Source organism: Lasioglossum baleicum, chromosome 3 (assembly GCF_051020765.1).
Source record: "Lasioglossum baleicum chromosome 3, iyLasBale1, whole genome shotgun sequence".
In the NCBI taxonomy this organism is placed as follows: Eukaryota; Metazoa; Arthropoda; class Insecta; order Hymenoptera; family Halictidae; genus Lasioglossum; species Lasioglossum baleicum.
In genome coordinates this window covers 16,879,768-16,896,337 of record NC_134931.1, presented here as the reverse complement: position 1 = coordinate 16,896,337, position 16,570 = coordinate 16,879,768, and the positions used below count along the sequence as shown (strand labels likewise).

Sequence of the window (16,570 nt, the reverse complement as noted above, 5' to 3'; positions counted from 1 at the left end):
TGCACAAAGAAAGCAAACTCGTCGTTGTGGAGGGGCATGGTACGTTTGGATAGGATCATTCAAAATGAAACGATCTCATTGGTCGACGAGAGCAATGAGATACAGATACATACGCCATATATATAAGAGTGAGAAAGAAAAAAAATAGCGTAAAAATCTTCTCCATGAAAAAATACATACATGTATGTGCCAAGTTTCATGTTGATCGGTCATACAATTTCGAAGTCTATTAATCATATATATACAAGCATCCATTTTTATATATTATAATAAGAAGAAGAAGATATATGTACTCCTCGTGCCCGACAAGATATCCATCGAGGCGGTACAGGGGAAACGCGGTCCTCGGTCGCAGCCAATGGCTAGGCAGTGATATCACACATTTTAGGCAATAATTCGACAAGAACTGGACAAGAACCGAAATTGCGAGTATAACGATCCAATCGGACGGCTTACTGCCGCATTCCTTCGAATTCCTGCCCGGGTACTTCTTGTGAAGTGCATATACATATATATATATATTGAAATAGGTAAATGAATGAAGGTGATGAAGGACATCAAAGTTGACATTAGTCATCTGTAAGATACGATTTCATATTGTAAATGCAAATAGAAATTGTGTGATTCATGAAAGTTATCATAGAGTGGTCACAGAAATGTATATTATATTTCAAGATTGTTTGTCTTTCAAACAAGGGATGATTCATCACGGGTATCAGCAACCATGGTTTTCACAAACCTATGAATGCCATGAAATTCTACTGGCCATTGTATCGCCTAAATCGCCTTGACCACTGCAGATATGAATCATCCAGTTCATTCGTTATGTCTACAAAAAATTTTCGAATCTATATATGTAGAATTATAAACGTACTTACCAAGGTAATAAGTCTTGTAGTCTAATTTTCCAAGGATCTGCTGCTTTTTACACAAATATTTCATCTTTACACCCCGTTCGAACACGGCCGAATCCGCGCGTTTTATCGTAATTTCTCCTTCGTTCATATACATAAATACCTGTGTATAGTGTATATGTACATGACCTCTTGTCGACCAATGAGACCGTTTCATTTTGAATGATCCTATCCAAACGTACCATGCCCCTCCACAACGACGAGTTTGCTTTCTTTGTGCAGTGTGCAGTGTGCAGTTGCTGGCAGTTGCTCCGTTGCTCCAATCCAAATGCTGCGAATACTGCGAAGAGCTTCGGTTGGTCTGGGCTGGTCTGTTTACGATTAGGTACGACTGGGTACGACGGTATGACGCTTTCTATTGTATTTGAATCGTGCGAAAGTTTTCCCGTGTACTGCGTCATTTTCCTTGCGTGAGTGCATCACGGTTTAAACAACGAATACTTAGCGTCGCATGCGAATTGTCTACGCTTTTGTAATGATTAATTTTCGCGCGAATGGTTGAGAAATTGGAGTTGACACTTTCGGTATACATACTACTAAATACACGCGTTTGATTGGTGTGGCGGTTGTATTTAAATTTAACGGTTGCAAATAGCTTCTCGTGTGAAACAATTAAACGAGTGTCCGAATTCTTTTGAACATTTACATGCGACCATATTATTCAAGAAAGTATTTAATTATATTTCACAGACATTTGAAGGGTCGATTTGGATTTTGCTAATACCTTCTGCGTCACATAATGGACCCCTTCACTCAGGTAAAGCACGTCCATTCAATTGCAATGTACAACTGTGACAATGGTTGCCAAACAAGTTTTTAGCCAAAATATAGCTCTATATTTTACTGATATCTGGACATTATTAACATAATGTTTGATATTTGAAATTTTTATTTCTATTGTTACTTCATAAATTATATAATTCTTAATTTATTATTTTTTTTTTAGTATTCTGTAACTTGTCTATTAAATCACGAGAATTAAATAATAGTTATGGTTTAATATGAAATAAAGTGTTTTCCTCTTTTTTACGAGCCAATTATTTTGAGTTAATTTGAATGAATTTATATTAATGCGTTAATACTAATTATAAGAAGTCATACATTGATAATATATTGGTTTATGTAAATAGAGAATGTTAGAACGTGCAAGGGCAAGAAGAGAAAAATTAAATACTCAACTATCTAATGCTGGACACGATATTAAAAGAATGCGTAGTCCTTTGAAGGATGCAAATGCCATATTAGCACAGGCTACAGGTATTCAAATCTATTATACCTCTTTAATATTGATCTGAACAGTTACTTTTAGAGAATGTTTAACTAGATAATCTTTTTAAATAAATGATGTCTCTATAATACAGAATATAATTTGTTACGTATATATTTTGTTTACATTCGTAGTTACAAAAGCTAAAAGCCCAACAAAGTCTCCCGCAAAAGTGTCGATAAGTAATGCGAAATCAAAGTTACAAAAGCTTGGAAAACTATATTCTGGTAAGTTTACTTTTTTATCCACTGTACATTGTGTAGTACACCCACGCTGATTGCTCCAAACTGGTTTCTTACACTAGCTAGCTTCCTATCATATCTGTGTGTTTCCTGTAGTGCAAGCCGTATGTAGTTGAGGAACATAATCACTTGGTAAAGGATTTATATGAATATGCTTTCTGTTACAGCTATTATGTATAACATTTTTATTTAAAAAGCATATAATCGGTATCCATTCATAGTAATGTAAAGTCAGTGCAGATTTTAAAAATATATCTATGCACAGACTTTGTTTCCGAGTTACTATTTCTGCAGTTTCACAGGTGAAGCTTTTTGTCCAAAAACGATAGTAAAATAATAAAGAAAAACTGCTGAACTACCCCTCAGCAATCTTTAGAAATGAGGAGAAATATTAAACTAAAAATATGAGGAATCTTTTCGACAAATTTGATCTGTTAGATAGATTGTATTGCAGTCATTGCATTGTGTTTGTACAAACAATAGATAAATGGCAAACTGAATCTGATGCATACATTGCGTACACACAGTTTACTGTATTGGTACCCATAGTTTATTGCAAATATCTCAAAAATTAAAGCCTAGCGGTGGCTATATGTATGAAGATAAGTTGTTTAAAATATGGGTATTTTCTTCTTTTACTGATGCATGACCTACAGAGGAAAGTTTTACTCACAAAAGTTTGATTAAAATTAGCTTGAGTAACTTGAATATGTTCCCTCGTTAGTTATTAACTTTTACAGAAGCTGTAATGATTACGTTTTCCAGATGACAGTAGTGTGGAATTAAGTTCACCCATACACAGGACAGAAGAAAGATTCTATGCGGAAGAAGAGACCACGGAGCAAAAGCCAAATAGAAGGGGTGCTAGGCTCGATAGACTAGCAGCTCTTGCTTCAACAATTAATAATTGGGAAGATGATCTGTCTCATCCAACTTTGGTAATTTGAAAACAATTTTTTTAAGATTTCGTTATATTATATTTGATTAAATTGAATGAACGTGCGTATTGTTTCAGGTGAAGCCAGCAGACAGCAGCAAAGCAGATAGGATACATGCAAAATTTAATGAGCAAGTCAGAAGCATACCAGAACCACAGCCAAGCACAAGTGGATATAAAGCAGGAGGTAGAAATAGTAAAGGTTCGAGTCCTAAGAAGAATGAATCATGTTCAGCGAAACAATTGAAATGGGAGAAAACTATACTGCAATCATTAGTAAGTATTTCTATCGATATATAAATTGTATAATGACATTTGTTTCTTTTATATGACTAAAGCTTTAAAAGTTCATTCTGTGAAGAAAATCTAATAGAAAATTGTGCAAGGTGAAGGAATATAATACAATTGCATCTTGTTGAGTCTGTTGGATGAAAATACTATTTGCAGGAGGCTCAAGGCTTTAGTCGTACAAAAAGCAATAGTCGCCTTGTATATGACTATAAGGCTTGTTCTCAGGGAAAAGATGTAGGTTCGCCAAGTTCATCTAAACTCGCACAAGTTAAAGAAGATGCCACACGCCACAAAGACAGAAATGAAAAAAATACAAAAGAAAATGTATTCAAAAGTTCCAACAGTCCGGAGAAAACGCCGAAGAACGCAATATCCAGCACAAGTGGTAATTCCCGACCTTCGCCAAGATTTGGCTTTAATAGTTCTCCCAAAAGTCCGGCTCAATCTAGCCCAGGCTCAGTGCTAAGTAAAGCTTCTCTATTTGAGTCTAAGAATACAGAGGGGAGAGCAAAAGATCCAGCTCAAATGTCGTTGTCTGAGAGAATGGCTCTTTTTGAAAAAAATAAAGGAGAAGCACCTTTATTACCAAAAGCACCTCTTAGTATGTCTGTACCACTAAAAAAACTTCGAGAGAAGGAGAAAACCAGTCCAGCATCGGAACATGCAACTAATGGAGGTATTTTTAATCTTCCAAATTCAGTAATTATTATTCTAAATTAAATAACCATATATTTGAAAATTCTATTTTAGCAAAACCTAAGACCAATATTCCTAATAATGCTGTTAATGTTCAACGAGAGAAGTTTGAACAAGGTTTAAGCACTCAAGAGTTAGAAAATAATATTTTGCGCAATACTCACCTGGAAAGACAGCGTGAATTGGATATGTTACGTACACGTTTTAACAGAAATAAGGAAATGGCTCAAGCTGCTGCTGGTTCTTGTATTAGAACCAGCGAAAGCAGCGAAGGAAAATCAAATTCTCCTAAAAACTCTCCAGTGTGTCCAGTCAAACCGACACCTGCACCTGTAAGCAAATTACGCCATTCTTTATTTTATTTATAAATGTTTCTTCTTTCTTAAGGGTAATTGAAATTAAACGTGTGTACCGTTTTTATAATAGGATTGCAGTATTCCTCCTCCACCACCACCACCACCGCCTAAGCCTGGACGTCTTTATCCTAATCTTTCCGATATAGAAAACACAACCGAAACAGAAACGGATGCCGAGTATACTGTTAATAGTACAGAAGCAGAAACCGCCACTCTTGACGAGAAAACAGACACGGAGACTGCGACCGAAGCTGAATATTATGTACACGTAAGATAATTTAATAAAATTTCAGTTTGGAAAGATAATATTATATTTTATAGGGTTTTTAATATTAATTCCACATATTTTATTTTAAATAGGATAACGAAACCGAGACTGACAGTCAAGAAGAATGCGAAGAACCGAATACCAGTCTTGGCAGAAGCATTCTACGAGTTGTGAATGAACAAGCATTTTTAAATAAAAAGGTATACTTGATTTATGAATAATGACACAGAGTTATTTATAATATTATGGTGATAGTAATTATACATAGACAGTTTATATCAGACATGGACAAAGATTGCTCAGTGCAGCAATGTCCCGTCTTTGTCGAAATTGAGTGTAACGAAACAATGTGATAAGTAGTGTTTTATCAAGAGCGCCTATTGCCCATGCCTGGTCTGTATATATACCTCTATTTGTTACATTTTAATTAGAGTATTTTGGTAATGCGGTTTATAGAGAGCAATTGACCCAGATCCAGATAGTTCAACTTCCGACATTTCAGTATATGATGAGATGGATGAATATGTAGATAGTCTTGCGCTACAGGAAGCACACGGTGTAAATTGTATTACAGAGGTGGGACCAACTCCGCCCAAGCTAAACAGAGGTGGTAAAAGTCCTTCCAATGTATCGACAAGTTTCAAATATAGCCAAGGGTAAGATACAAAATGGATGTAAACGAATTTAGTATATGGATTTGAAGTTAATTCACTTATTTTGAAGGTCGCCGTATCGGTCACCTATGAAAAAGATTTCACCTGCACCTCCAAAACAGGGTTCAACTTACGTAATGGACGGTGATAATTGTGTACCATTAATGCACAGTGTCAGTTTTTATCGACGCCAACAATCACAAGTGAGCTATTTAAATATTGTAATTATGAGTTCGCGTTTGAAATTTAATGTTAACGCATAAAATTAATTTTAGACACCTAAAACTCCGGTGCGTATAATATCGAGGATGCAAGAATCTCCAGATATTTTATCAAGTGCGACAAAAGTTGATGACGCTAAGTGCGAAGCTGTTATGGTACAAGAAAAAGTGAAAAAATTGCTAGATGATGTGTGCAAGCAACAAACGATCATTGGCCAAGCTAGTCAAGCATTAAACTTGTGTACTTCTACGGTTGAGTTTAATGATTCTAGGGAACAAGTTGAAGGAGAAAGATTATTGCTCGTTGCCAGTAAGTTTCATATATCGATATCATTTTATAACTTATTCATTAATAGTATACCATTAAAATGATATGAAATATATGAATTTCATCACAGCTCACAGACGGCAAGCTGCTTTAAACGAAGTTCAACGGTTGAAAGTAGAAGGCACATTGAAACCTGTCTCTCCTGGATCACCGGAATTACAAGAAAGTGGTTCTTTAACGATCTCTGCTATCACTCTGCCCCTTAAACGAGAGTACTATCGCAACAATGGTACAAGTAATTATTGCTGTTGTCAGATAACATTTTTGAAAACATTGCGGTGGAGACACTGGTTAATTTGATACTCATATTTTAGATACATGCCTCCATTTTGTTTGTTTAATGCGACATTTGGAGGAAATAGTGGCTACTCCAGTAGTTGTTGCAGAATCTGGCGACTCGTGCCTTCGATTTCCATCGACACTCAAATTACATGATTTGTATAACGATTTTAAAATTACTGTCGAGATATACTCACTTCAAACACAAGCTGAAATTTTACCACATGAAATTAAATATCACATCCATAATGGAAACGGATGCAGTAGCAGTAACAACAATTGCAATAAAAAGGTAAGCGCATTTTGGTGCACAATCGTATACAGTTTCAATAAATAGTGATATGTTTCGCAGCTTGCAAATAAAACTCCTAAAAAGTTTTTAAAACAAGAAAGCCGATTAGTAATGCCAAGTGTTCAAAGTCCGGCTGGCCCATCTGCTGTTCGATCTCCAGCATTCCAATTGTCTGGCTACGTTATTTTCAGTCTGAAGGAAGTGCATCGACAGCAATTTACATTAAATAAGGTTAGCATTAATAATACACAATGCAATGTATCTCCTTAGAGCTTATTACATGCAACTAACTCCTTTTTACATGACGTGAAAGAACATTTTCTTAAAAAATAAAATAGGACATGTATAAACAAAAGGTGCGTACAAATTGAACAATGTAAAAATCATATATTTTTCAACAATTATTAGGTACCATCGCAATCGCCATTAGAGGGGCGACTACAGATGCATGTTTCTTGCGAGCTTTCGGTATCGGTGGAGCATAGAGGATTTCTAACAATGTTCGAAGATATTTCTGGATTTGGAGCCTGGCATCGTAGATGGTGCTTACTTAAAGGATCGACGTTATCGTATTGGAAATATCCTGACGACGAAAGGAAGAAAACTCCCATTGGAAGCTTAGATTTGCAAAGTAAATATTTACATTTTTAGTATCTGTTACAACGAAATTGAACTAATATTCTATTGCATTTATAGATGTTTCCACAAATCAGGTTGGATCAGTTTCTCGCGATATATGCGCACGCGCCAACACTTTTTTACTTGAGACGACTAGAAGCGCAGAATCTGGAGATACTGAAAGCTTGATTGTAATCAGAAATGCTCATACAACAACAATTAGGTAATTATACTTTATATTTTTGCAAACTGAAATATATAAGCCTTAAAAGTTGGTAAACGAAATATTTGTTTATGTGTATTAGGCACCTGTTATCTGCGGACACAAAAGAAGATAGATTAGAGTGGTGTTCAAAACTTAACAAAACGTTGAATTTGATTCGTGCTTGGGGTGGAGTGTCGGCATTATCGTAATCTAATTTGCATTTAGAAACGCAAAATTTAGCGGACTCTAATACGCTTACTAGTTGATAAGGTACTTATATATTTGTCGTACGCAATGTAAAATTGCGTATACTAAATAATGCAACCGAAATTTAATTTACTATGACTTATCTCGTATGATACATACGTTGCTAAACGTAGATTTTTCTGCAAAATACGGTAACATGAATGATTGCAAAAGGCATAAAAGAGAAATTATTTCGAATTTTTAATACAAGACAAATAATGAATGACTGAAACTGAACTTGCAATTTTAGTTCTTGCGATAATTAATAAATTATTCAGAACATGCATTTATTCATATTTAAAAGAAATAATTTAATAAGAATTCAGAAATTCTTATTTCCATAATTTTCTTTTACAAATAGTTGACAATAGTGTTCGGTCGTAAACCTCTCTCGGCTCAGTCCGCTGGAACCATAGTAAAAGCTCGAGTCATAGACGGAGCTTATGTTTAAGCCATCGCGCTTCGTCAGACTGATGCAATTCGTGCACCTCGAAAATGACGCGAGCTTTTCAAGCTTTTTGAAGATAGTAAAAGAATCCACTACAGTTTATTTCTACTTTATTACGTTTCATTTCTTTCTAATTGAATTATATCTTCTGGGTATGTTTAATTAATTCAAAGTGTGAAAAATGATTTCACGAAAGCAAATGAATTGCCATAATTATATGATCAAAAAAGTGCATGCATCAGAATAATGCATTATAATGAATTCTTATTATCGTGACGGTAACTTAAGTATGCTTCTACATCAATTTTGTGCCTTTCACCTTGTATTATTAGGTTACTAAACACAGTATATTGTAAATAGTAAAACGATTACTAACAAATATATTAGTAAATATACATTTATGTATAGACAAATAATTTTTTATATATGTTTATATATATATTTATTGTAAAGAAGAAAACATTGTATATTAGAACTATGGAATTCTGAGCTCACAAAAAGATTATTGTTTATGTTCTACGTAAAATATCAGCAATAAAACATCAGAAAATTGGTTACATCAATGTTTTTTCCTTCATAGTTATTATAACTAGAATATATGCTAGCTATTTTTATTGAAGTGCTTAGTTATGTTACGTAAGGAAATCGCAAATTTTTTATAAAATTATCCACGACCGATAAAATTTATGATAATAATATATCGATCTGCGTTACGAAAAGTAGCACATTTCATTCTGCCGCGGAGAGTAGCATATTAGTGCGATCTACCTGCCCTCTATAACGACGGCACGGTGTGCCTTCCATCTGCCCTTTTTCTGCGCTCGAGCTATGCCGACACGCCGTGCCAGCTGAAACCAACACATCGACTTCCGAATAAGTATTGGTTTTTGCTTGCACGATGTGCTGTTCAATTTAAAGTGATGAAACAGGCATCAGCTAGTTCACGACAAATCCCGTTCACACGAACAGACCTCGGTCACGTCTTATCCGCCAGCCCTCGGCTCGTAACACGAGAAAGAGCAATCTGCTAGCTCAAATTCTCTAGTTCAAAGTCAGAATATAATCCTGGCGCGGAAATAAAAATTGGGAACTATGCCGGAGTCATATCTGACTCACGCCGATATTTCACTAATGCAGTTTTAAGTGGTCGGCTGAGCAGCGATATCATCTTTCGTTGGAAAAGGATAGAATATGACATACCCTTTCGTTCTGGAACTGAGCGATTTTGAACTAACAACTTCAAAAGAAAAAGAGGGGATAGCGACTTTCTCATACCCTTTGCACTCGGAGCTATTTTAACCCGAAAATAAACATTTTCCCTGACCTAGAACATTTCCATTCCCTATGGTTTTTTAAATTTTATGGTACAGCAATTTTTAATGGTGCCTCAGAGTCACCATTCGAGTGCTAACGGTTAAATTAACAGCGTCGTGTTAAAACTGTTCATGGGTCACGACTTACTCCGGCATAGCACACGGAGGGTTAAATTAATTTTGTGCTACACAAATAGGAAGGTGTACATAATATCTCTGAAAGATATATACATGTTATTATACAGTGCGCATTTCTTTTTATTTGCACAATTGATGTGTTGTTATACATATACATACGAGAACGTGTATAAAAAAGTAACCCATTTCTACATGAAGTCTGGAACTTCTGAAATGTGTTACCGCGGGTAAGTATTTCGTCGTCGCTTCTCTGAAAATAGTTTACGAGTGGAACTGCTATCGCCTCCCATTCGACGTGTTTATCAATATGGTTTCACACTTGTGTAACATAAATCATTTCTGCGCATTGGCACGCGTTTCACAAATAAAATCGCAATATAAATTACTATATGTTTAAGTTATTTAATCAATTATTTAAAATACATATTAAAACGATTCTTTAAAGGAAATGTGTAAGTACCTCGTCGATTTCACATGTTCTTACTGTTCAAAGATGTTTAAAGTAGCATCAATAATACAACTATTGTGAGTTATCTGCATATTGTTTTGTCGTACTTCCGGTTTTTATAAAATTGAGCAAATATATTATACCCTTTTACAGATACACTTACTTTTGCAGATAACAAAATTTAAGTAGATAGACACGGAATAAGGAAATAATTACTGAACGCGCTCTAACGATAATAGCATTGAATGTTAGATTACTTCACTACTTTTAACGGTTAAATTTATCGGTTGGCGAACCACGTGCCACGAGTTCAAGTAACTATACTTATACAGAGTATTCTCATTTATTTATAATAATAGCTATGTGTCAAATGTCGACAAAATCCTAGGTAACGTTGGTAGCGCAGAACTTCAGTTCTCAAACATTTTTATTTCGAAACGAGATTGATGGTGGGGTGAAATCCATCTTTGTCAGCTGTATAATCAACCCTGTAAAGAATTAATTTGATATCGGCATTATGATATATGATTATTGAATGGAGCGAATGTCGATATGAAAGCCAATGGAGGTGAAGGTGGTGGTGGTTATGGTAGAGTTCAGTTTGGTTGATCAATTGTCAGAATGACAGCGAATGATCAGAGAATAAATGAGCGATGCTTCGATACTGTTCGATAATATATTTTAGTTAATAAATCATGAAAAAGGACTGTGCATGAAGAATGTTCGAATCCGATTCAATCTTTCACAACGTCGATTCCTTCGAAAAAAATCGAAACGTATGGAATCGGTTCAAAAGAATCGACTTTTCCGTTTTAAAATTTCGCTTTACAAATGTATCCCGTTACTTCTGTGTCAGGGGATCCAAAGAAAAGGTCGTCGACGAAAGGTACCGATACTTTTCATGCGATACTGAGTAGATATCGATACTTCTTCCCATATGAGTAACGAGTAAAAGTATCGATAACTTGACGGTATCGGAACATTCCTAAGTGAACAGTATCAGAACGGTATCAGAACATTCCTAACGCCTTCGCGGTGTACCTTATATTATTGCAAAGATGTCAGTACATCTTCTATTCAAAGTTCAATAAATCAAGTAGCAAAAATTGTAGATCAAGTTTTAATCATCCATTGCAAAGGAGGTCCATCATTAAATCTACGGCGTTTTCAGTTACGAGAAAAAGTTTTCAATGTTTTTAATATAATTGTTTTTAGCATGCTAAAGGTGGGTATAGGTGCTGTTCCATGGTAAAAGTGGGTATGATCTATCTCTGTTTCTACTGACAAAAGTGGAGACAAGTAACAAGTCACCTAGGGCGTGAGCGTTCTCATATGCTATCTGGTATATTGCCATCAATAAATATGTACTAATTTTTGTTCTGTGTTATGACTATAACAAATAGATACTTTACCTGTAAGTATGACCATCCGGTGACGTAAACGTGAAACTACCAGTAACATCGAGGGCTTCGTCGTCAGTACCCTCATTCTTTAATTCCGCGGTTTCTTCCCTTTTTTGACCGTCACTTTGTTCGTAACTGAAGTGATATCCTCCCACTCCGATGTTGTTCGATTCTTCCTGCTTTATAATAGTAACATCATTCGGATTGCCTTGAGGTGCTGCGAGAGCTCCTGCTATCGCTGCCACGAAGATAATGATCTATGAAAAATAAATAAGAAAATTACAGTAAATCCTCTATACACGCGCGACAGCCTCGGGGGATTCGGTCGCATCTATCGTATAGGGTAGCTATTTTTTATCTCCAAAGGCCGAGCTGAACGTAGAGAAGGATAGCGCGTGTAAAGAGAGAACACCCGCGGGCCTTTGTTTCTCTCTCGCGTCTCTTTCTCTTCTATACGCTATTATCCTTCCTTGCGCCCGAAACGTTCATCATCAATTAAACCACTAAATACAGTTGAAATTATATCGTGTTTGGTATCATTTTGCATGAGAAAAATGCCACGAATATGTTGGTGAAAGTTCCATAAAAAAATAATGGAAAATGAAGAAGTTTAAATATTGGTGTTACATTGTGATGACGCGCGGGCGTTTGTACTATGTCGGCGACTGCGACTCTCCGCGTCGCGTTAGTAGTGGTTGGGGAGATATTCTTGGTCGCATCTATCGTATAGAAATTGTTGCGTGTATAGAGGATTTACTGTATCTCACAATTTGTCGTTAGAAGAAGAACTCGTTAAATGCACAAAAATCGTCAAATATTCGCTAGAAGAATATTCTTCGATTTCTGATATGAAGGACTGTTGATAGAAATAACGACTTAAATTATTGCGATTATATCTGTATGTATATCTCTGGACTATCAGCGTATGATTTAGACATTGCGCGATTCAAGTTTGTTGAGTTGTCGTCGTCTTCCGGCTTCGACTACGTGTATAAGCTATAAAAGGTGAAGAGTTCTGTACGAATACAATTTTTTCACTTGACGTTCCGTTTTCGAATCCACTGATGCGTCTGACCATGACCTACCGATTCTACTGCTTGCTATACTGAAGCACGCGATCCAGACTGATTTTCAACAGTAAGAAATGTTATTCTTTAGTTTCGTCTCACTTGTCGTCGTCTATTGTATGCGGGACACTCTGTATATACAGTAAGGAGCATAACTGATTCCACACGCTTTAAATCAGAATAACTTTTTTATTAATAGACCAAACGACTTCAATTTCTCTGTAAGGTTAGAAGAATTAAGATAGTAAATAGACGTCTTGTGATAAACACTAGTGAAAATTGCTTTTTACAACTTTTTAAGCTGGGCCAATAATGGACATTTAAAAGATGTGTTTTGAAAATTGAAAGATGGAAATTTCGTTGAAATTGGTTAATTGGTTTACGAATTATAAACGACCAAAAGTGGTAAAAAGGCCAAGAATCCTGAGAAATTGCAATTTTTACCGCTTTTAATCGTTTACAATTCGTAAACCAATTAACCAATTTCAATGTATAATAATTTTCAGAAGGTATATAATTCATACGAGTTTACAAAACACATCTTTTAAATTTTCGTTATTGGCTCAGCTAGAAAGATTGTAAAAATCAATTTTGGCTATTGTTTTTCACAATTCCGACCAAATGCATTTTTTCAACATATTTACTAGACGTCATTCACTAAACTAATTCTTCCAGCCTTACAGAGAAATTGAAATCGTTTGGCCCATTCATAAAAAAGTTATTCTGGTTTAAAGTGTGTGTGATCAGTTTTTCTACAATTAGAAAAGAATGGTGAACATATAATATTTTTTACAGTCCGCCGTGCAGTACAGTTTGCGACACTAATAAATTAGCTATAACTCTGCAATCTGCGAAAATCTGCGACCAATTCTTTTTGGACTATGATCACAAACCTTTATCGAATGTGATAGTACCAGAAAGAGCGGTGAATATTGTTGAATAGTATAACACAATCGTCAGTAAAGTTTTATAATTGTAAAAGAATTTGAAGGAAGATCGAATGTGTTCAAGTATTAATAACTATGATAATTTCGAAGATAGCAAACTGAAATCTGTGCGAAAGTACTCTGTACACCTACCTGAGAAACTTCTGTTATACAAGAATTTACACAATTTTCCTTAAAACACTTGAAAATCGAAATGAAGCGCGCTAAAAAATTTCTCAACTTTCGATGAAGTATACTACTTCACGGGTGTACAGGTAAAAAAACCAATATTGTAGCCTTATTCTACAGACCTTGAACATTAACCGTACCGGCTACATTGTTTTATAAAAATGACAAGACTGAACTTATTTAGATTTCTCACAATTTTTATAATAACACGTGATTAAATCAAGAAAAAGAATAATATCTGACGGAAGCATCTTTATAATTTCAATAATTCAAAGATAAAAAATGTGAAACCGGTCATTGGACCGGTCGTGGTACGGTTAGTGTTAACTACGTCGGACGGCGAAGACTCCATGACGTACGCAAAAATTTAGAAATCGAATTTATTCCGGATTTTCGGCCAAATACCCCACTGTGCGGCGCGAGTAGGCGGAACCAGGGGCCGATGATCGCTCGGCGAATTTGTATGATTAATCATCGGGTGCGTGTAACATCGCGCACGCACAAACGTCACAGTTCTCTTCACTTTCACTGTTATGTAAATAATTTTGGCTGTCTGCGCCCCGCAGTCGAGGAGAATCTCCAGCTATCGCGGATCGCGGACCCGTGCAGGCCCGTAGGAACGTGTGGTCCGGTACGGACCGGCAAGGGTCCGTGGACGCGCGCGATCGACGATGAATCGCCGAATTTTACGGGTACAACTATAGTATTTAACTCGTTCTTTGTGTCAGCAAAACCGTTTTTCCTCCGTAACTGGAAACTGTGAAAACCCACCGTCTTCATTGCGAGGACTCTTCGTGCAAACGATTCCTATCCCTTTCGTCCTTAAACAGCGATCGATACGCGATACCAACGATCCCTGCCGCATTTGCCTTTATATAGTCGGAATATCATGAGCGTTGCACCCCCACCCGTATTTTAGACTGAACAGAGATTCGCGGATGAGTCTCCCCTAGCACGGCACTAGGATGCATCCGCGAGTGCAACGGTGCAAGTATCCACTCTTTATGAGCCTGTTTGCATTCTTCGCTCCGGCGCTGTTTGCTCAGCGTTTCTCTTACTTCATTCTACGGCGCCGATACCAGGGAAACACTTCAAATCCACAAAATCTTTGGCCCGATAACACTTTGCGTTTCATTCACCATCTAAATCAGTGTTTCCCAACCTTTTTTGTGTGTACAACTCCACACCGTGTGTATCACTAGATCACACGGGGAAGAAGGGGGTGAAAACACAAAATAATGTAATTTTATGGTATAATAGCCCTAAGACATCATTTCAAAGAAAATTGATTTGGAAAGAATAGTGTGGTCTGAGGAACCTTTTTCAAAAATACCCGCGGGAGTCAACGTGTTAAGGGGGTAGATTCTAGTTCCCAGAATTGCAAGGGTGCGGGATGCGCCTTCTCATTTCTGGATACTGCAAAGATGGGGTTTCGAAAGTAGTCGCAGTAGTCGGAAGTAGGGCTGTTACTTTCCTTCGAAGGTCGGAGATTTCGAAGCTTCAATTTCAAAGACTTCGAAGGTGATGAGAATTGAAGTTTTGAAGATTCGATTTGTTCGATTCGTCCGATTCGTTTCGCATCGCTAGGACCGCCACGGAAATCGAGACGCGCGGCCGGGTCGAGGGGGCGTAGCCTTCGAAAACTTCGAAGTTCCCTCCGTTTCTTCGAATCTTCGGAAAAGTAACAGTCCTAGTCGGAAGCGGTAGATAAAAGATCAATCTAGGCCGCGATCGCCCTCAAAAGTCCTATTTTTACGTTTCAGAGGTGTAATTTGCATTAATCGGCAGCGTAATTTGTATTATTCGGAAGCATACAACTGCGAATGTAGCTATTTGCATAACTACATGCTGTCGAATAGTGCAACTTACGCTTCGTAAACGAAAAATAGGACTTTAAAGGGCGAAACCACCCTAGATCGATCTTTTATGTAGCGTTTTTGACTACTGAAAAATCCCGTCTTTGTATTATCGAGAAACGAGTCTACTGCCTTAACTGTGCTATCACAATAAAACTCGATGAAATAATCCAATGAAACGTATCTTACGGCAGTAACTCCGTTCGCAATGCCAGGGGGGGACCTTTCGTCTCTATACTCTATACTCTACATTCTACATAGTTATACATACTCTTCTACACTCTACTATACGGAGACGATTGTTCCTGTTCTCACAGCAAGTGAGGATGTGAGCCTCGTCACGTCAAGTTCATCTATGTTTAGATCACAAGAACAGATCGCAGTTTCATATGCATTGAACTAAGCTGAATGAAATCACCAGTTAACACTGGAACTATCATGCAACGACTTGCATGTATTCTCGTGTATGTACGAACTAACAAAACTGCATCTATCGATTGTTCGACTAACTTTTGTCGCAGTATCAGTACCAATAAATTATTACAATTAAGGACAATTATTTACAATTATCGTAAAACATTTATCTGGCGGGTCTAGTGTTAATTACGAAGTACTTATTGTTAGTATAATGACTAGACTGCGGATCTTTATTGTAAAATAAAGGATGTTTGCATTGACCGCAGGACACAGGAGCCAAATAAAAATTGTATTCTTCTTTTAATTATTGTATTAAGCTGAAATTAATACACTGATGTCCTTAAATTTTTTTAATTCGTCCACTGCTTTAAATTGTACGTGTCCATTTTCGTCATAAATGCATAAAATCCGCAGTCTAATAATGACTTACAGTGAACCACGAAACTATTTGAACGCACTTTAAAACAGTATAACTTTTTTATGATCGCACCAAACGACCTGACTATTTTTGAGCAATTAGAAGAATTGATTTACCAAATGACATGCAAAAAA

At 36.5% G+C, this 16,570-nt stretch overlaps 3 protein-coding genes across 10 annotated transcripts; 1 reads left to right on the top strand and 2 right to left on the bottom strand.

Annotated features, from left to right (window-relative positions):
* Positions 1–23: 23 nt before the first annotated feature.
* LOC143207356 (uncharacterized) lies at positions 24–1,421 on the bottom strand. The gene is made up of 3 exons (XM_076420747.1): positions 1,097–1,421; positions 879–1,017; positions 24–794 (listed from the first exon to the last, which is right to left on the bottom strand). Exons 1-3 carry the CDS (start codon positions 1,313–1,315, stop codon positions 778–780), a joined length of 375 nt encoding a protein of 124 aa, XP_076276862.1. The 5' UTR covers positions 1,316–1,421; the 3' UTR covers positions 24–777.
* On the top strand, positions 1,151–10,295 carry LOC143207328 (anillin-like). Of its 8 annotated transcripts, none has more exons than XM_076420668.1 (19): positions 1,151–1,239; positions 1,605–1,671; positions 2,045–2,171; positions 2,316–2,408; positions 3,189–3,361; positions 3,439–3,636; positions 3,808–4,327; positions 4,402–4,679; positions 4,774–4,971; positions 5,064–5,171; positions 5,428–5,627; positions 5,695–5,827; positions 5,900–6,155; positions 6,244–6,408; positions 6,488–6,744; positions 6,805–6,975; positions 7,153–7,375; positions 7,441–7,585; positions 7,668–10,295. In XM_076420668.1, exons 2-19 carry the CDS (start codon positions 1,654–1,656, stop codon positions 7,774–7,776), a joined length of 3,372 nt encoding a protein of 1,123 aa, XP_076276783.1. In that variant the 5' UTR covers positions 1,151–1,239; positions 1,605–1,653; the 3' UTR covers positions 7,777–10,295. The 8 variants fall into 8 exon arrangements, with proteins under 8 accessions (XP_076276783.1, XP_076276782.1, XP_076276784.1 ...); XM_076420667.1 differs by having other exon boundaries at positions 1,166–1,257; XM_076420669.1 differs by lacking the exon at positions 1,151–1,239 and adding an exon at positions 1,272–1,324.
* Cpr28 (cuticular protein 28) lies at positions 9,809–14,675 on the bottom strand. Its single transcript, XM_076420749.1, has 3 exons — positions 14,517–14,675; positions 11,573–11,820; positions 9,809–10,648 (listed from the first exon to the last, which is right to left on the bottom strand). The coding sequence occupies exons 1-3, from the start codon at positions 14,523–14,525 to the stop codon at positions 10,588–10,590; spliced, it is 318 nt and encodes a 105-aa protein (XP_076276864.1). The 5' UTR covers positions 14,526–14,675; the 3' UTR covers positions 9,809–10,587.
* Between the last annotated feature and the right edge of the window lie 1,895 nt (positions 14,676–16,570).